This window comes from Callorhinus ursinus, unplaced genomic scaffold (assembly GCF_003265705.2).
Source record: "Callorhinus ursinus isolate GAN/ISIS: 27379988/994484 unplaced genomic scaffold, GSC_fseal_2.0 scaffold23, whole genome shotgun sequence".
Lineage (NCBI taxonomy): Eukaryota > Metazoa > Chordata > Mammalia > Carnivora > Otariidae > Callorhinus > Callorhinus ursinus.
In genome coordinates this window covers 26,787,731-26,807,792 of record NW_027397085.1, presented here as the reverse complement: position 1 = coordinate 26,807,792, position 20,062 = coordinate 26,787,731, and the positions used below count along the sequence as shown (strand labels likewise).

General features: G+C 46.7%; 2 protein-coding genes across 5 annotated transcripts in view; both read right to left on the bottom strand.

The window, feature by feature from the left end:
• The window catches only part of DIAPH1 (diaphanous related formin 1), a 108,217-nt gene extending 104,030 nt beyond the window's left edge, over nucleotides 1-4,187 (bottom strand). For 2 of the 3 annotated variants that reach the window (XM_025852279.2, XM_025852283.2), the window contains exon 1: nucleotides 4,007-4,186. In XM_025852279.2, coding sequence (XP_025708064.1) covers nucleotides 4,007-4,123 — 117 coding nt within the window. In that variant the 5' untranslated portion in view covers nucleotides 4,124-4,186. Of the gene's footprint in view, nucleotides 1-4,006 lie in introns of all 3 variants that reach the window. The other variant, XM_073905545.1, reaches the window with a different exon arrangement.
• Nucleotides 4,188-6,312: 2,125 nt separating this feature from the next.
• HDAC3 (histone deacetylase 3) lies at nucleotides 6,313-20,030 on the bottom strand. 2 transcript variants are annotated; one of them, XM_025852152.2, is made up of 15 exons: nucleotides 19,874-20,030; nucleotides 19,684-19,766; nucleotides 18,194-18,336; nucleotides 14,314-14,395; nucleotides 14,127-14,183; nucleotides 13,950-14,005; nucleotides 13,426-13,559; nucleotides 12,827-12,907; nucleotides 12,380-12,453; nucleotides 12,152-12,216; nucleotides 11,225-11,314; nucleotides 11,032-11,090; nucleotides 10,445-10,524; nucleotides 10,012-10,169; nucleotides 6,313-6,967 (listed from the first exon to the last, which is right to left on the bottom strand). In XM_025852152.2, the coding sequence occupies exons 1-15, from the start codon at nucleotides 19,926-19,928 to the stop codon at nucleotides 6,898-6,900; spliced, it is 1,287 nt and encodes a 428-aa protein (XP_025707937.1). In that variant the 5' UTR covers nucleotides 19,929-20,030; the 3' UTR covers nucleotides 6,313-6,897. The 2 variants fall into 2 exon arrangements, with proteins under 2 accessions (XP_025707937.1, XP_073761645.1); XM_073905544.1 differs by having other exon boundaries at nucleotides 19,861-19,992.
• Between the last annotated feature and the right edge of the window lie 32 nt (nucleotides 20,031-20,062).

Here is a 20,062-nt window from a genome sequence, read left to right as displayed (position 1 = left end):
AATAAAAGTATTCCAATGTTTATCAACTCTCCCAGGGCAGAGATTTTAATTCTGAGGCATCCCCTCAGTTTGACCTCTTGCGAGGAAGGATTTCCTTCGAGACAAGTAAACGTAACATGATCAAGTGGATCCTTGTGCTACCTCTTTAAAGACAAGGCAGGAAAAAGGGCAATTTTTATGGTATCATTCTGTCATCACAAACCTCAAAAACATTCCTGTAGGCTCCCCTGTCTCTTTCTAAACTAAGTAATCCCTGTGTTTATCATCTTCCAAAAAAAACCCACATGACTTGTATAAAGTTCTCTGTATACTCCTGGGTTTTCTGGAACCTTCTGGATTAAAGTTATTGTCTTCTTTAAGAGGAGAGAAGCAGGGCGCCTGGGTGGCTCAGTTGGTTAAGCGACTGCCTTCGGCTCAGGTCATGATCCTGGAGTCCCTGGATCGAGTCCCTGGATCGAGTCCCTGGATCGAGTCCCTGGATCGAGTCCCTGGATCGAGTCCCTGGATCGAGTCCCGCATCGGGCTCCCTGCTCGGCGGGAGTCTGCTTCTCCCTCTGACCCTCCCCACCTCTCATGTGCTTTCTCTCTCTCCCATTCTCTCTCTCTCAAATAAATAAAATCTTTAAAAAAAATAGTTTTAAATAAAAAATTAAAAAGAGAAGCAGATAACTGCATAAACAACTCCACTTCTTTCATATTCTCTACCTTCCCTAGTATCTGTTTAAAATTCTGCCTGACATCCTCTACCTTTGACTGCTCTTTTTGCATGGACAGGGTTCTACAACCAAACATTTACACTTTCACTATCACTCTGCCTTTAGAAGGGCATGAAAATATTACCACTTGGTGAAAATTCAATATACACATCCAAAATTAAACAAGATTTTAAAAATTATGTATCTTCTATTCTCTCTAATCCCAAGCTAAAACTCATGTTTTACAAAGTTATGCCCCTAACTGAATCAGGAAGCAGTATTCTTTCTTAGAATGCATCCACTTCTTGACTATAAGGAATGTGTAGTTTATAAAACGCAGGAATACTCTGCAGCCTCCTAACACCCTGGTTGTAATTACTTCCTTTACACATATTTCAGCCAGCAGTCTATTTGACACCTACATTCATCACTGCTGAAAAATCAGAATGCATTCTGTTCGTTTAAAATTTTTATTTTCTTTCACCGTAAGGACCTGTGAAAGAAGTGCAACAATGCTAGAGAAGGGATATGCTTATGACCCAGGAGGAGAAAGACTCCTGAAAAATCAAGGGGGAATGCCAGGCAGCCTGGCTTGAACCACACACACCAGCATCTCTAACCACCAAATGTTTTAAAGGGTGATTCCCAATCACTGTTTAAACTTCGACTCCATGTGCTTTCCACCCAAGATGCATCAGAGAGTTAAGAGTGTATCTTCGGCAATATGCGAGCTCTGTGTTCCATTCAGTTGATCTATACTTAGAACCTGCATAAGCTTGGAAAGGTACGGAGCAGCTGAAGCGGTAAGAAACTCCTCAGAAGCAAATAACCTTCAGGCACACAAGGTCCAAACCAGTGCAGCTTTATAAAGTACATTCTTAATGGAATTCCGGAGGACACACACTCTAGCAAAGGTGGAATAGGCAAAACAGCTTTGAGTTTGCTTGTAGCCTACAGTTCAAAAAACTAAGCCAAGGGTAACAAAAGCACACCAGTGATCTCTCCCCCTCCACCCACCCACATATACATACAGACACAAAGAGAAGTGGATTGCAATGCTCCTCCTAGTCTCTCATTGCCACAGACTTCTCATAAAAAGAGTAAGAGAAAATTCCGATGCCTTGAGGTGAGTTACAGTTGGCAAGAAAGGGGTTAAGCAGCACTACTTTTCTGGAAACTTTCCAATCCCCCAGCTCTGAATGCAATTCTCCTATCTGTGCTCCGTATTTGTTCTTTTTTTTAACAGTTCAGTAGGCTAAGAGTTAAAACCAACACCTCAGAAAGAAAGAGAACTTGGTTCGGCTCCACCCTCTATAAAGCAAATACCAAAAACTGAGCCAAATCCACTCAGCACGTACAAGACTCCATGGACATTCCAAAATACATGTGAAGTTTCCTCACGTATCTCAACTTTCAGCACCATGCACTTAGATTGCCCCAATTTCACTTGTGAAACACACAAGTGCTAAATAAAACAGCACAAATAAAATTCTATTTAAGAACTTGAAAAACATTTACAAAAGTTACAGAGTTCACTATATATCAGGAGGAATAACTGGAATTCGGGTGAAGAAGGTCAAACAGTACCCATGGAAACAACAGCAAAACAAAAATAACAGATATATATACAGAAATAAAAAAGCAATAGACGCTAGAACTTAAGTTTTAAAAGGAAAGCTCTGAGTGTCAGTTCTTATCCTAAAGAAACATAAGGAAATGTTGTTTTAATCACCACAGGGGGAAGGTCATCACTACCATTAACCGAACATTTCTGGGAAAAAAAGATGTTCACCAAATGAAAAACAGGCAGTTACTGACAGCCTGTAAAGTCACTGGAAAGGACAGTCCAGAAGCACCTGCCTTGCTAGAAATAGGTAGGAAGAGATGAGTCACTATTTTAATTCTGCTTAGTACTCTCCACATCTCAATCCTCTAGGTCCCAAAGCAACAATTTCTTCCTGTTTCCATCATTTGATCAGTTTTCTTCCCAAAGTTGTGGAGTTGGGTCAGACTACTGAAGGTTGGGGATAAGAGAAAAGAGAAAGAGCAAAAAGTCAGAATCCAGTTGGTTAGTACAAAGAGATACTGGGGCAGGGGCATAATTACCTGGAAGACAAGACTAAAAAACTACATTTACAACTAGCAAATGATTACTAAGATCCAAGACTCCCTCTCTTGGATCGCGCCCCGTATCTTTCAAAGCTTTTACAGTAAAAAGCAAACAGCTCCCTAGGGAAAGGAGTAAAAAAGATTTATTGCAGGCAAAGGTAATGAAATATGATAGTGTCACATGAATATCAGTATTCCTTCAGACTTGGATTGAAGTCACTGGCACCTGAGGAAAGCTAAACTCTTCTACAGGTCAGAAAAGGAATGTCACTAGCCTGTCACACAGGAGGTGGCAGACGAGCTGAGATGGTTATCATGGGAAACATATAAAAAGCAATTCAATTACTCAGAAACTTCTTGGACTTGCAGCCTAACTTCCTCCCCACGGGGAGGTTTAAATCACCATCCTAGGTCAAGAGGGGCATCATCATCATGAGAAGTTCTAACCCCCTGAAAAGTGATAAGCAACAGGGCAAAGAGACAGGTTCCCTGGTTGGAGGAATACCGGGAAGCAAATCAGCGTCATGCCCAAAGACCACAGGACCTGGGCAGGAACCCATTCCTGCAATCACAAGGACATGCAAGGGAGGAGGGAAGGGAGGGCCCAAGTCAGGTAACATTCCAGAGGGGAAGGATTATCAGGTGACACCGGGCTGAGGGCCCAGAGCTGGGGCTAAGAGCGAGGAAAGTTAGCAGGTGAAAGGGATCAATCTTGAGAAGGAAGTGACCTTTAGGCGAAGCAAATAAGAGGATACCAAAAAAAAAAAAAGGGGGGGGAGTAGGAGTAAGAGGGAAACTGGACCCAGGAAAGCACAGAGAACAAGACAGAGAAGGCGTGTGCGGGTAACAGAGAAGAAGAAAGGAAGTGGGGCTGAGAGGGAAGCGATGGGGCTAAGACCCGCCGGGCTATGGGGGCGGAGGGCAGAGCTTGCAGGCGGGGAGGGAAAGGCCGGGGGAGGGGGGTGAAGAAAGCCCCGAGGCTGCCCGGGCGAGAGCCGGGTAGGACTCCGGGGTTTCCCGAGGTCCTGGAGGGGTAGGATGTCGGACTGTGGAGCCCGGGACCCAGCAAACCGAGAAAGAGAGGCGCGGGGGCGGCTCCCTAGAGACTGGCGTGCACCCCTGGGGCCGGCTGTGGGGGTCTCTGTGGACCGGAGGGCGGTTACGGGGCCAGGCTGAGGAAACCGGGTGGGAGGGGCACTCACAAATTTCTTGGATTTGCCGCCGTCGCCGCCCGCCGCAGGCAGCTCGTCCGGGCTCCGGCCCTTCTTCTTGTCCCGGGTCCCGCGGCCGGGACCCTGGCCCCCGCCGAGCGGCTCCATGTCCAGGTTCGCCCTGGCAGATGACCCCGCGCCTACGCGGCTCCCGCCCCGCAACTCCCGCCCCGCCGCCGCCGCTGCCGCCGCCGCGCCGCCGCCGCCGCCCAGCAGCTCCTCAGCCGGCCGCCGCGCCCCGCCTCATTAGTATGCCGGCCTGCGCGCGCCTCATGAATATACAACGGCGACGCCTCGCTCCCGCCCGCCTGCCCCACTTCCGCCCGGACCCGCAGCTCCTACCAATGGGGGAAGGGAGGGGGTGGAGGGAAGCCGCGGAAGCAAGCTACCTGCCCGGCGGGCCTAACCATTCGGACCCACGTGGGGGGGGGCTGTGTAGGCGGTGCAACTCCGCGGCCTCAACCCGGAATGGCGCCACCTGGCGGTCTGCGTGGCGCAGGCCTCCCCGCTCCCACACAGTGCCCACGTGGCTGTGAAGCCTAGACCCTCTCACATCCTAGACCAGGTGAACCAAAAATCAAATAAGAGAAGTGTCGTCTTGGTCGAAAATCCAGTGCCAGTCTTTCGAGGATAATACAATTTTTATGTGTGCACTATCAGTGGAGCACATGCAAAAATTTAAAAGGGACAGCTATCATTTATTGAAAGCTCTGAGCCAAAAACAGAGCTTGGTCCAGAGCAAGTGCTAGACTGGAACTCAACTAGCCCTGGAGTTACATTACCTACTTTTGAATCACAGGTCTGCTATTTTCTAGTTTTGTTTTTTAATCTGAAAAACTATTGCCAACATGTGACTACACAGTAATAATAATTACCATTTACCATGCACTTGCTCTAAGCCAGGCTCTATGTAAAACTCCTGTTTTTCCTCACTGAATCTTCACATTGTCGTGTGATAGATTCCACTAGTCTCACCACTTTACAGATAGAAAATCTGGACTTCCAGGAGTTAAAGTGACTTGCCCAAGGACATATAAATGGTAAAAAATTTAAACCCAGGTTAGTCTGGGAAGTCCTGTTTGACCAAGATTTCCTACTGACATAAACCAAACCTGAGTGAAAAAAGCAGGTGTTCTCCAAGAGTGTTCTTTGATTGACCAGCTTGATTTCTCCCTCAATAATTTCATCCATTCTTCCACCTACATCTGTTCCTCTTGTGAAAAGTTAGTGGCACCTGGTAGGCCCTCAAAGTATGGACTTACTTATCTTACCCGCAGCTGGAGAAAGATTTCAAATATATGTTCCTGGACGGCAGAGTCAGTGACTCAACATCTCTGAGACCCCGGTGCTCAGTCTGGGGCCTGGGATATTATAGGGACTCTCCAATGCTGGCTGCCTCATAAAGCTGGTTGTGTTCCATTTTCTAATCACCCGACAGAAAGCTGCAAAGAACTGTCCGGCCCACACTTCAAACTCAGTTTGTCCAAAACAGTTAAAAAACTACTTACTTTCTAAGCTAGAGTACTGACAGACAAGACAGGATCAAAACATGGAAGGAGTGATCCATCTATCACTCTTCCTTCTCATACCACTGTCTACATCTTCTATAACATTTATCTCACTCCTTACTGGATTATAGACTGCGTCAGGGAAAGGTTCACATTTGTGGTTACTATAGTATCTACCATCACTCTTCACATACACATTAAGATAATGAGCAACTACTTATGTCGGGCACTGTGCTAAGCACTTGACATGTTTTATCCCAATGTATCTTCACCAACTAGCATCACACCATTTCAAACACCCAGGTTCAAAAACCTGAACTCATCTTCTACTCCCTCTCTTAAGCCAGTAATCTGCCCAGGTTTGTCTAACTGGTAACTAGAATGCTCTATTAACTCCTTAATATGAGTAACACAATCCACGTAGAATGCATACACAGGGCCTAACATAAGTGCTGAATGAATGTTAACTATGATTTTTATTACATACAACATCACCCCCCTTCCTTCTCCTTCATACACAGTCAGCTAGCAAGAATTAAGAATATTCCCAGGAGGGGCGCCTGGGTGGCTCAGTCGTTAAGTGGCTGCCTTAGGCTCAGGTCATGATCCCAGGGTCCTGGGATCGAGCCCCGCATCGGGCTCTCTGCTCCGCGGAAAGCCTGCTTCTCCCTCTCCCACTCTCCCTGCTTGTGTTCCCTCTCTCGCTGTGTCTCTCTCTGTCAAATAAATAAATAAAATCTTAAAAAAAAAAAAAAAGAAAAAAGAGAATATTCCCAGGAAAGCAAAAGGTACAAAAAATACCAACTTGGTTTATTGGATAAAAACAGTGATAAAATGGACACAAAGCCAAAAGTTAGAACAGGACATTTTCACATCCTCCCCGGACTCAAAACCGTACTTCCCATCATCGGGGGTTAAGGTGTTAGGGAGCCAGAGCCCCCCAAAATCCCTCACTCTTCACCTGCACTGGAAACAAGGCCTGTAGTAGGAGAACCCAGGAAAGGAGAAAGTCAGAGGCAAAGTCAGCCCTGTCTACACCTTCATCCCTAAAAGTCTCTGGGTTGGAGGGAAGCAGGGAAGGAGTAAGGGGGCCAAAGTGGCTGGGACCAGCCTCTAGGGCCCACTGCCCAAGATGTCCTAGAGGAAGTTATCCTTGCTCCCGTCCAATCCCTAATAAGTACCATTGTCAGGCCTTGGGAAGAAGAGGAAAGGGGATAGTTGGTTCAAAAACCAGATGTGGTCTCCAAACCTTCTTCCAGCATTGGTAAAAGCCCGGAAAGTGATCGTCCAGGCCTTGGAGCGCCACATCTTTTCCCTCCTGCCCAAACAAGAGGTAAAAAGGAATTCCTTGGGACAGAGCAAGCCCAGCTGCTCTTAAATCTCCACGTCGCTTTCCTTATCATTGTCATGGTCTCCATCATAGAACTCGTTGGGTGCCTCTGGCCTGCAAAGCAACGGAGACAAATCAGGGTCCTATTCTCCAAGTTCTCATTTTCTCCCACACAGCTACCCTCTCTGGAACCACTTTTTAGGCCCCTTTTGTCGAGGAACCACTCCTCTCCTGTTGGAAGATACTGGTTGCTATCCAACCCATCCACTCATGCAGTCAGTAAACATTTATGGAAAGACACTCTGTGCCAGCCACCATCACAAGCCACAGCGATACAGCAGAGAGTAAGCTGGATAAAATTTCTGCCTTTCCTCAAAAAACTTACCGAATAAACAAGACTGACAACAACTAACAAAATAAATAAATAAAGATGGTAATTTCCCATGGTGGCAAGTGCTCTGACAAAATGAAATGAAGGGATGTGACCGAGAGTGAAGGGAGGAAAAGGGTAAATTTCAGGCAGAATTATTAGAGACAGCTGTTTTAGGAAGGTAAGACTTCAAGTCTGAGACGGAGCTGGCCAGGCAGAGATCTCAGGAAGCCCATTCTGAGCTGCAAGAAAGCTAAGTACAGAGTTGGAGGGAGTCTGACGTATTCCAGTAAGAGCACAGAGGCCAGGATGGCAGGAAGCGGTGTGCGAGGAGGGGAGTAGTTACAGATGACACCATGGACGTAGGGAAGCACCAGCACGTCTTTTAAAGCCATGGTCAGAGAAAGGAGTTTTGTTCCAAGAGCAATGGAAAGGGAGAGTTGTAAGTGGGGGAGCGAGTGAAGGGATGTGAAAGCAACACAGAGCCCAGTAAGTACTCAATACTGATTTCTTTCTTTTTGGAAAACTCTTCTTTGGGAGAACACAAACAACTGAAAACTGAATTACCTTGCCCACAGCTAATAACGAAGAAAGAAGGGAGAAAGTCATCAAAGAGAAGCTGGGAAACAAAGTCAGGAAAGGTCCTATCTGCCTGGTAAGCAATGTCTCAGTTACCTCTGAGTACCTCAGGTGTGGAGGTGTGGAGTCAGAGACTCAGGTTTGATTCCCAGCCCTGGTATTTAACTAGCCGTAGGACCTCTGGCAAGTTACTTAACCTCTCTGAGCCTTAGATTCCTCCTCTGGTAATTTAAGGTTAACAGCCACCTCTCAGGATTGTCTGATGACAGCAGAATGACGACATGATGATATGTACGTTTTAATATAATGCATTTACTATTGAGTCTGGTTCTTAGCAAACCCACAAAAAGTCATAACTCCTATTATTAATACTCTGCAAGTGATATGCAAGTTGGAGCTATAGGCATCAAAGAACAGGAACTTGGTAGGTGGTCTGACAGTGAGGGAGGGTTCAAGGCAGGAGGAGGCCTGAGCTTCTGCTGGCTCTTGAGAGGGCGTGGTACTGTACAGACACTAGGCCCAGATACCAGCCTAGAACCAGAGATGAAAAAGCCAAACTTTGCCAAAAGGAGTAATTGAAAACAGGTTTTTAAAAAAAATCTATTTCTAGGGGCGCTTGGGTGGCTCGGTTGTTAGGCGTCTGCCTTCGGCTCGAGTCATGATCCCAGGGTCCTGGGATCGAGCCCCGCATCAGGTTCCCTGCTCAGCGGGAAGCCTGTTTCTCCCTCTCCCACACCCCCTGCTTGTGTTACCTCTCTTGCTGTGTATCTCTCTGCCAAATAAATAAATAAAATCTTTAAATAAATAAATAAATAAAAATTAAAAAAATCAATTTCTAGAAGTCAAGCTTCAGAGACCTGAAGAAGTTGACAAGGAGGTGAGATGTTAAAAAGGAATCCTTAGGCCAGATGTTCAGATACTTCCTCAATAAGGAGGTGTTCATGGAGGAGAAGGAATGGACTGGTCCCAAAGGTCCAAGTAGTAAAGCTCAGGTCTAAAGGAGAGATATGGAAGCTGACCTCTGTATTAATTAATACAGAGAAGCAGAGTCTGGAAGGGTCTGAGAAGGCCATGTGACTCTGCAGCAGAGTCAGCTCAAACCTCTAACACTGCATGGGAGGTGCAAGTGTCCAGCTGTGGTTATCCCTCAGCCATGTACGGATATCTGTTCTCCATTAAGTACATCTGTTTCTCCACTTCTGTGTTCTGTTGTCTTTCCCCTTCATTTTTCAGAAAAGCCTATTCTGGGATTAAAAAAAAAACAACAACACCTCTATCCTAACCTCTTTTTTTCCTAATTCAATGCATCTGTAAATATTTTAGTATGTATCTCAGAAAAATAAAGATTTAAAAAAAATAACCACAATGTAATTATTGTATCTGAAAAAATGAACAGAGGAAAGAAATCAAAAGGCCTTAGAGGGCAGTATGTGAGCAGTGGCCTGTCTAGCTCTGAACCTGGAAGGAGTAAAATGCTCAAAAGATTATAAACTGTTACAGATTGTTTGGAAGGCAATTTGGCAGCAGATACAAACAATTTTAGTGCACACAGCCTTTGACCTAAGCAGAAACAATTCTGGGAATATGTGCATCTATGAAAGGGGTTTCAGGGCCACATTCTTTGTAATGGTGAAAAAATGGTAAATAATATAAATGCCATCAATGGTACTTGGTTAATATTATACAGCTGATAAAATAATGAAGCAGATCTATATATAATGACATAGAAAAATACAGTGTTAAAAAAAAAAAAAGAACCCGTTGTAAATTGTAGAGCAACCTATACAGAATGGTCCAACTTGCATTTAAAAAAAAAAGATGCACAAACTCTAAGAATGAGTGTGTATGTGCATTTGTGTTCCTACGTGCATGCTGAATAGTATACTTAAAACCGATTAAAAAAATCTATTTGAAAAGATATAAATCAAACCATTAATAGTGGTTACTTTGTGGAACTGGTCAGGGATTGTGTGAATGCAAGCTTAACATATTTTGGTGCTGTTTAAAATGTTGACAATAAATATATTACTTATTGATGGCGCACACACACACACAGAAAGAGTGGGGATTACAAGAGACCAAGGAGTAGGCATACTAAAGCAAGTAAGCCAGGGTCGATTAAGCTAATGCCTTCCAATTTACTTTTTTCCCTCCTCACTTCCCCGACAAGCCTGCTGGAAGCCCCTGCTCTCAAGTCGCTGCCCCAGACCTGCTATAGTTCTCCTCAGGACCCCTCTCCTCTGCATCAGCCTCATCAGTTCTGTCATAGGTCAGGAGGTCTGCGGGCACATCATGAATCTGGACGCTGGGTGCATGGTTCAGCATCTTCAGGTTTTCAAAGATTGTCTGGCGGATCTGGTCCAAATACTGGTTGGGGATTTGGAACAGAGAGCGAGTGATTCCCAGAGCATCCACCCGTCTAGCTGCCTTCCACCCCCACCGTCCTAGTTCTAATTCCCTCACCTGATAACTGGATCCCAACCCGGACTGCCTCTACTTTAACCTGCGCCGCCTCCTAGCTGATAACAGTGATAGTGATAGCTGAGAACTTTTTTCTCTTCTCTGGTTTCTCCAATTTCCCATATCCTGAACCTCTCCTAGGCCCTCCCCACCCTTATGTTCAACTTCTCCAAGCTGCTGACCTGGCGTGAGTTCTGATTCTCGATGCGGGTACTGACATCTGGATGGAGCGTGAAGTCCGGGGCAAAGTACTCAAAGTATTCTAAGCAGGGAAAGGGAAATTAGAAGAGAAGACATGGCTCAGACAGAGACAGGCAGGTCCCAAGACTTCCCAATCGATTTCCTTCCCATCCCAAACCCCTGCATAATAGCTGTCTAATCTTTTCCCTGCTCTGAACTCAGCGATTTAGTCTGCAGAGCTCCTGGAGTGTCAAATTTCCCATCTGTAATAAAAAAAAAAAATTTTTTTAAATTTCCATCTGCCTTCAAATCAGGCCATTCTGGGGGCGCCTGGGTGGCTCAGTCCGTTGAGCATCTGCCTTCAGCTCAGGTCATGATCTCAGGGTCCTGGGATCAAGTCCCACACTGGGCTTCCTGCTCAGCGGGGAGTCTGCTTCTCCCTCTTCCTCTGTCCCTCCTCACCCCCCACCTGTGCTCTCTTTCAAATAAGTAAATAAAATCTTTAAAAAACAAACAAAAAACAAATCAGGCCATTCTGGGGTCTTCTGAGAATGTCTCCTGCTGTGGGGTAGCAGGGAGTGGTCCTTACCACTATAGGGAAGCTCCTCACTAATGGCTTCTTCTACCAGCAGTGATGTTTCATATGTCCTGAAACCAAACAGCAGAGTGGGCTAGGCTGAGCAAGTGGGCTGAAGGGCTCACCTGGCCATCTCTCAGGGAGCCCCCAGCTCACCAACTCACACTGGACAAGAGGGAGGAGGAAAATCAGGGAGCATGCTCACCAGCAGCGGGCAACATTTCGAACAGTATAGCCACCACCACCTAGCACCAGTAGAGGGATATTGAAGCTCTTGACATATTCGACACATTCCCTGTTAAAAGGAACCAGAGGAATGGCTGGAGGAAATAATCAAAAGCCAAAGTATATGTCTCTAGGTATTGCCTAGAAAGAGCACAAGGGAACTAGAAAAGGTAGTGAAATTCACTGAGTTATACTCTTGAGCTATGTGTACTTTATTGTCTATACGTTGTGTCTCAGTAAAAATTGAAACATAAAGGGCATTCCCACCTCTCTCCAGCTCAACACTCACCCTGGCACCTCATCTGCTAATCAACTATTCTCATCAAAGCACCAGCAAGTGCGGTCAGCTCCAGCCTCCACAATATAACTCCAATCACCTACTTCTCATTGGCCACCACCTCCACCTAAGCCCAGGCACCACATCTGCCTCTGGACAACACCAACAGCTTCCTAACTGGCCGTCCCACTCCCACGCCTGTCCCGACCCCCAACCCAAACCTTCCTCCATTCAGCAGACAGAGCAATCGCTTTAAAACATCAATTGGATCATGTCCCTTCCCTGTTTAAAATCTTCCAGCAGTTTCCCATCATATTTGAAATACAATCCAGACTTCTCACCAGGGTCTAATGGCTCTGCATGACCTCACCATGGCCAACTTCTTAGGCCTCACGTCAAACCATCTCCAGCTTGCTCCCCATGTTGTCGGCTCACCACTTTGACTTCATCTCCTCGCTGGCAACACCAGCTCTTCCCTGTCTCAGTGCCTCTGCATGGGCCCTTCTCGCTGCTTGGGAGTGACTCTCTCTCTCCTCTTCCTATGGCCCTTTCCCCAACTACCCCCACTCCATGTACTGAGGCCCAAAGCCACTTGAAAACCTAGGGGCAGAGAAGGAGGGCAGGTCTCACCCATGTCCTCGAATGCTGAGGTTGAAGCAGCCCAAACGATCACAGCCCAGGGAGTCAGCTCCACACTGCAAAAAGCAAAACCCCAGGCAGCTGCAGTGAGATAACTGATCAGAACGTCTCAGATGTCCTTCACTTCCGTTCCCCAATAAACGCAGGGGCTATCCCCCTCCCGGATCTCTTCCCCTAAGCCCAGGCAGAGCCCTCTTGAGGAGGCACTGGCAGTATTACCTGGAGCACAATGCACGTGGGTTGGTAGAAGTCCACCACCTGGTTGATAACCGGCTGGAAAAGGTGCTTGTAACCTGGGAGAGGGCCAAAGATGGGCACCTGGCACCCCAAGGGGATGGGGAGACAGGGAACAAAAGAAAAAAGGGGTTGAGAGAGCATGTAGCCCAGGAAAGGGGGCAACCCCAAGAACCAAATCATTGGTTCTGAACAGCTGGATGGGGTCCCAGACCACTTTGAGTGACTGATGAAAGCTAATGACCCTTTCCCCAGAAAAATGCACATACACATGATATGTTGCATACAATTTCCGGGGGGTTCATGGTCCCTCTGAAGGCCATTCTTCCTTAAGGACACCTGGCCCAACAGTAAACAATACCAGGCAGAAGAGGTTAATTCAAGGAGAGGAAGAAGGGGCCTAGTAAGCAGGGAAATGACCTCAATACTTACTCTGGTCATCAATGCCATCCCGCAAGGGCACATTGAGACAGTAGTAGCGGCCACTCTCTGCTCCAACTTCATACATATCACCTATAGGCAAGTGGAGAGTAGGGGTTAGGAGCTATACACAGGGGGCACCCAAATCCAGCTGCTTCAATTTCAATCCATACACTGAGGGCCTCTCACTACATCTATGTACCTCCACCACACATTCCCTAGAGACACTTAGTCTCTTGTGGCTTGCATTCATTCAACAGATAATTTTTGAGGGCCTACTATGAGCCAACCTCTGCACTAGGCACTGGGGATACAGCAATAGATGGAACTAACGAAATGAATGAAATCCCACCAAGCTTATATTCTTGGGCGGTGGGCATGATGAGGGAGACAGTAAACAAAACAAAATTCAAACAGCAGTGAGTGCTCTGAGAGAGGCAAGCACAGTGACATGACAGAGAAACGGGGAAGGAGGGATCACCTTAACTGCGGTGGTCAGGATACACCTCTCTGAGGAGAAGCCACCTGAGCCAAGATCTGAAGGCTGAGCAGGAGGCTGTCACAGGAAAGAGCCGAGGGTGTGAAGAGGATGATTATCCCTATTCCCATACCTGTGCCAGGAAAGAAGTAGTTTCCATATTTGTGGAAGGAGACTGTCATCACCCGGTCAGTGAGGTAGAAGGCTTCCTGAACTCCATCACCATGGTGGATGTCAATATCAATGTAGAGCACCCGAGGGTGGTACCTGGGATGAGAGCCAAGCCAGGGTCTGAGGTAGAGTGGAACCCCCACAAGAAAACCCCCAACCCACTCCTCCCAAAACAAGGTTTGGAATTATGAAGAGTCTACTTAAGCCCAAGTCACCTGAAACCTAATACCACCAGTTCCCTACGGGCAACCCTGGGACTCCAGCCTGGAGGCAGGGACAGGAGAGGGATGTGCAGAGAAGACTGAAATGTGAGCAGGCAGCAGGGAGTCTGCAGCAGAGCACGGGAGAGGTAGTCTGAGTAAAGCATTAAGAACTGTGGAGAAGCTAGTGTGGGGGTTGGAGGAACGGGTCAGGGCCAGCACAGTGTGAGATACCTCCTCAGCCACGGGTCTCATAAGTCCCTCCATCTCCTCCCAGGCTACTTACTTGAGCAGCTCCAGGATGCCAATCACAATGTCATTGACATAGCAGAAGCCAGAGGCCTATGGTGAGACAGTGGTCTTACAATGACAGTAACAATTCCTCTACCCAGCTGCCCCCTGGTGTCATCCCAACCACCTAGACTAAGGCAGTCATTGTCTCGCCCATCACCTCCTCACTCACCTCAAACTTCTTGGCATGGTGCAGACCACCAGCCCAGTTAATGGCAATATCACAGATCTGAAAAACAAACACCCAACTCACAGTCCTCCTTGCTCACCCCCAAAGCTGGAAGCTCAGGGTCAGGGTTAAGGCCTTGAGTTGGAAGGACCCGCAGGAAAGAGAGAACAGGACTCAGGGCCATGGTCACCTTGTTATTCAGCTGGGTTGCTCCTTGCAGAGATGCGCCTGTGTAACGGGAACAGAACTCAAAGAGCCCGGGAAACACTGGGCTACAAGGAAGAGAAGCGAGTCAGAGTCCTTTACCTCTGTCTAGGCCCTCCTACACCTCTCCCGACTCCAAACCCCTCCAGCCTCCATTCTTCAGAAAACTTCTCCCAGCCCCTAAGTTATCTGCAAATTTATTCAGCAAATATTTTGGACCATGTACCAAGCCCTGTGTAAGGCAATGGATGGGAAGTAAAAAAGCATTTAACTCTGTCAGGGAGTTTGTATCCTGGTTGCGGAGAAAAGTAGGCAGCTTCTAGGTACTTAATCACACATGCCAAAAAGGAAATAATTTGAAAGGGAACATAAACTTTGTTTCTCTTTAAAGATTCTTTTATGCATATCATATTTTAACACAATGTTCAATAACATTCTTTAAGAGTCACACATTTTTGGGGTGCCTGGGTGGCTCGGTCGTTAAGCATCTGCCCTCGGCTCAGGTCATGATCCCAGGGTCCTGGGATCGAGCCCCACATTGGGCTCCCTGCTCCGCGGGAAGCCTGCTTCTCCCTCTCCCACTGCCCCTGCTTGTGTTCCTGCCCTCGCTCTCTCTGTGTTAAATAAATAAAATCTTTAAAACAAACAAACAAACAAACAAAAAAACACCTACAAATGATCATGAGATTGGGTAAACTGTTTATAGTTTCTGTGCCTAAGTGTCCTCATCTGTGAAAAGGAGGCAGTAAAGAGACCCTGATTCACAGAGATTGATGAGATTAAATGACCTAATGCCTGTGAAGCATTTAAAATAGTACCTGACACAGAGTAGGCATTAAGTATTATAGATTATTAGTAACAGTAGTAGGTTGGGATCATTGCTTTGAAACCCAAAAATAAATACCAGAAAAAATAGCTAAAGGAGCTGAAAGTTGCTGCCTCTGGGGAGAGGGATTTGAGTGGGAGGCATAGATATGGGACTGTTGGGTTTTTTTTTTCCATTAAAAGCCTTGCAGTATAACTGGGCTTTTTATATTAGATTAATTTGAAAACAATCAGAAATTAATTAAAAGGGAAAATCCCTGATTCTCCGCTGAAATACACAGATAAGCATGATTGTAGCTTAAGTCTAACAGCACAACTGATGCAGTGCCAAGGGCCGAGTGGTAGTATTCCCTAACTGCACAGAGCAGTTACAGAGCCCCAGTTGGGGCCTGACGGCGGACTCTGCATTCCCACACCTGTAAAGTGAGCTCAGAAACAACAGTAGCAGCAATAACAAAAAACCAAGAAATCTCCCAAGATAGCATGCAACTAAACACCAAATGACTAGGGCGGTGTGTACAGGACAGACCTCTGTGCCTAACAGTAGCAGCAATAACAAAACACCAAACCTCCCAAGATAGCATGCAACTAAACACCAAATGACTAGGGCAGTGTGTACAGGACAGACCTCTGCGCCTGGTGTGGTCAAGAAAGGTTTAGTGGTGTGAAGCTTGAAGGTGGTGTGAAGGCCAGGAAGGTCTTGGAGAGGTTGAATGAGGAACAAAGGGCATTCCAGGAAGGTATCCTGTGCAAGCAGGGGTTTAGGGATAAGCCTGGAAAGGTGCTCAATGCCAACCTTCTATCTTCCAGCTCAGAGTGCTTCTATTGGTAGGATCTTCAGGGAAACAGTGTAGTGTTTAAAAACCAGGTTTCTAGATCTGAAACCTGCCACTTCCACTGATTAGTTTTGTAACTCAGGTTAGTTACCTAAATCTCCTCAAATTTTGGTTTCCTTATGCCTAAATTAAGGCAAAGGACTATTACATCTCACTGTTGGTGTGAGAATGAAGTGGGTATACCAGCAAACCTCAGAACAGAGTAAGCACGCAATAAATAGTAGCTGTTGTAGGAAACTCTATAGGACCAATAGCTTGGTTTCTTCAAGAAATAAATTCAAGGTAGAGGGGCGCATGGGTGGCTCAGTTAAATGTCTGCCTTCAGCTCAGGTCATGATTCCAGGGTCCGGGAATCGAGCCCCACATTGGGCACCCTGCTCAGCAGGGAGTCTGCTTCTCCCTCTCCTTCTGCCCCTCCCTCCACTTGTGTTCTCTCTCTCACCCGCTCACTCTGTCTCTCAAAATAAATAAATAAAATCTTAAAAAAAAAAAAAAAGGAAGAAATTCAAGGTAGAGAAGGAAACACTATAGACTAAAAACCTTAAGAGAGGGGCGCCTGGGTGGCTCAGTTGGTTAAGCGACTGCCTTCGGCTCAGGTCATGATCCTCGAGTCCCGGGATCGAGTCCCGCATCAGGCTCCCTGCTCAGCGGGGAATCTGCTTCTCCCTCTGACCCTCTTCCCTCTCATGCTCTCTATCTCTCATTCTCTCTCTCTCTCAAATAAATAAAAAAAAAAATCTTAAAAAAAAAAAAAAAACCTTAAGAGATGTATCAGCCAAATACAATGTATGGACCTTGTTTACATCCTAAATACATCAACTGCAAAAAAGAAAAAATCAGGACGCAGTTGGAGAAATTTGAATACTGATTGCAAATATGATGATATTAAGGATTACTGTCAAGTTTTTAGGTGTGATAATGACAATGTTGAGTGTGTGCATGTATGTTTTTAAGAGTATCATTTAGAGACACACAATAAAATATTTACAGTTAAAAAATGTGACATCTGAGATTTGCTTTAAAATAACCTGGGATGCGGGGGCACTTGGGTGGCTCAGTCAGTTAAGAGTTGGACTCCTGATTTTGGCTCAGGTCATGATTTCAGGGTCGTGAAATCCAGCTGGCATCAAGTCCTGTGTCTGCCCACGTCCCTATTGGGCTCTGAGCTGGGCATGGAGCCTGCTTAAGATTCTCTCTCTTCCTCTGCCTACCCCCACCCCGCCCCTGCTCACTTGCTCCCCACCTCTCTCCTAAAAAAAAAAAAACAACAACACTAATCTGGGATGCAGATGAAGTAAGAATGGCCATTTGCTCTAAGTGTTACAGGTGGTGACAGATATATGGGAATTCACTGTATTATTCTTTCAGAAACATTTGAAATTTTCCTAAAAAAAGTCTAAAAATAAGTTGAGTAAATGGTAGCTGTTATGATCACTACATTTTCATGAATATATGAGAGGATGTAAGCAAGGATATTGGTTTATCTTTGTTATCTTCCCTTCCCCACAGGGCCTCTGAGTCTTCTTCATATGATAAAGCTCAATGTAAACCTCTCTCAATGTAAATCACTCTCTTGCTTTTAGAACACTTTGATAATTTCCCTCTACTCTAGGGATAAGAACCCCAAATCAAAATAGGGCTATTTAATTTTTAAAGGCCCTGCCCATCTCTTTAGCCTTGATTCAGATCACTTTCCTTTTCATATTCAGTGAATGACCTTTTTTCTGTTCCTCAAATGAGTGACACACCAACCTCTCGTAAACCCTCAGCATATGTTGTATCTAATTTCCACAACATTCCTGCCCTCACCCCCATCCTCCCAACCACCTTCCACCTAATTATCTCCTACTCTTTCTTCAGATCTCACCTCAATCTCCATTACATCCTCTAGCCTCTACTGACCAGCCCACTCCCAAGATGGGTAATTCTCCTGCATATACACTCACAGCCAGCCACCTACCTCTCCTTCACAGGACTTAGCACAACTGTAATATTAAAATTTGTTGTTATGTATCATTGCATTGCCAGCACTTAGCACAGGGCCTGGCCTAGAGCAAATGACCAATACTTGTTGAATAAACAAATGAGTAAATCATGATTCACTGACAAATAGGACCCCCTTCATATGTTCCCACTGCTGCCACAAGACCTCACTCAAGTGTTCTCCTATATGGCTGGCATTAAAAATCCCAGTTCTCCCCTCACCAGTCATCGCCCACGTTGAAGGCATTAAGGCTCTTGGTGAAGCCTTGCATATTGGTGGGGCTGACTCTCTGCAAGAAGTCGATGTAGTCCTCAGAATGAAAGCGGCACATGTCATGCTGGGAGGCCTGGTACGGCTTGAAGACCTCGGGATGGAAACATAAGGTGAACCCAGGCGAGATCAGTCCCATTCATCGGCCTGAGACTGCCCACACTGAACCCAGCCGGGTGGACTGTCCAAATTCACACACATCAGCAGTCCCCTCACCCCTCCAATCCTTGTTATTCTATTAAGCAAAGGTCAGTGAAGAAGAGAGGCTCTGATTAGCCAGGTGGGGTACTATGATCAAGTCTCCGAAAGAACAGTGCACTTGCCTACTCCTTCCCACCTCCAGCCCAACCTTTCCCCACCTTCTCAACCTTGAGCCCTGATCCACCTACCCCGTTCCCTGGATCTCCTCTTTTTTTATTCTATCCATACTCATCTCCTCCCCCTGGCTCTGATTCCATCCTCTCTCTTCTATGAATCCTGAATTTTAGAGTTAAATAATATGGGATATATGACAACCTTCTAATTAAAACCCCGGGGTGCCAAGGTGCTAAGCCAGAGATTTATTATCTTTTGGGGGGTTCACACACTTCTTGAGAAATTGGGCAAGAACAAAAAGCTTCTCTCCCCAGAAAATGCACACAGGTATGTACCAGCAAACAATTTCAAGGGCTTCAGATTCATGCACTAACCTCACCTCAGTCTTTTCTAAAGCTAATTCACTGTCGGTGCCTCAGCACAAACAGTGGACAACATTCATTCATATTGTTGACTAATTCCCCTTGTGACGCATGAGGGCTGAGCTTAACTGTTATAATCGCCTATCACAACTATAAATTCCAAGTTGGGGATTGTCTATCTCCATGTGCATATCTGGGAGATGGAGGATTGAGTAGCAATTAAGTAGAACCCTGTGGGGGGTATTCTAAGTTGATAAGGAAATACCAGGACATCTCCCGCTCTCTTCCACACACACATACACATTTGCACACAGGGCTACACAATCCTCCCTGGAGCTCTAGCTCCTTGGAGGTGGAGAGAGGTGGCAAAGAAAGGGTGAGAACTGCGGTGGGAACACCCACATCCAGATAAAGTGATCCAGCCCCTCTCTCCTGAAGCCACAGCACTGCCCACATCCTAAGATGCTGGGGAGGAAAACACCTTCTCTCGTCAAACCAGCCCCACTCCACCCTAACCACAGGCCAGAGGTTGGTCTACCTGAGGTCAAAGGGTGGCCGACCTAAGGTGAAAAAGTAACTCCCATCAGGCCGGTGGATCCATCCACCTACATTCTGCATATGGCGGGTGTTCCTGGCTCCTTCCATCCACCCTGCCCCCCACCCCAAGGGTGGGTCGCACTTGGTGCATTCAGGGCAGCCCACCTATCCTAGGACCACACAGCTCGCCCGCACCCTCAATACCCAGCAGCGATCGCGAGACTCACGATCATCTTCTTATAGAGACCGTAGTGAAGGACCAAACTATGGGTCAATGCCAAGCGATGGGGCTTCATAGGGTGCCCTGCCCCTGGGGGTGGGAGAAGAGAGTTCGTCAGTTCCCGACGCCGGAGTTATAGCCCCCGCCTCGAAACCTCCGCGTCCCGAAGCTCCTCGCGTACAACCTTGCTCCCTCACCGTAGTGGAAGTTGCCCACGTCGGGGTCGTAGAAATAGGCCACGGTCTTGGCCATGGTGCCGGCGGCAGCAGGCCCCGCGCCTCCGCCGCCTGCCCGGCCGCCTGCCCCACCCCCGCTCCTACGTGCTGCGTAAGGACGCAGCCTGCCTCTGCGGAACCGGGAAGTCCAGGCCCCGCCTCCCCGACCGC

Bases quoted from the DNA above. Each gene is read 5' to 3' on its own strand.
- HDAC3 (XM_025852152.2), bottom strand. From the start codon at position 19,928: ATGGCCAAGACCGTGGCCTATTTCTACGACCCCGACGTGGGCAACTTC. The intron at 18,337-19,683 runs GTGAGTCTCGCG...TTCCATCCCGAG, and splicing joins GTCTCTATAAGAAGATGATC to GTCTTCAAGCCGTACCAGGC. The intron at 10,170-10,444 runs GTCAGCAGCTTG...ATCCCCAACCAG, and splicing joins AGAATCAGAACTCACGCCAG to TATTTGGACCAGATCCGCCA.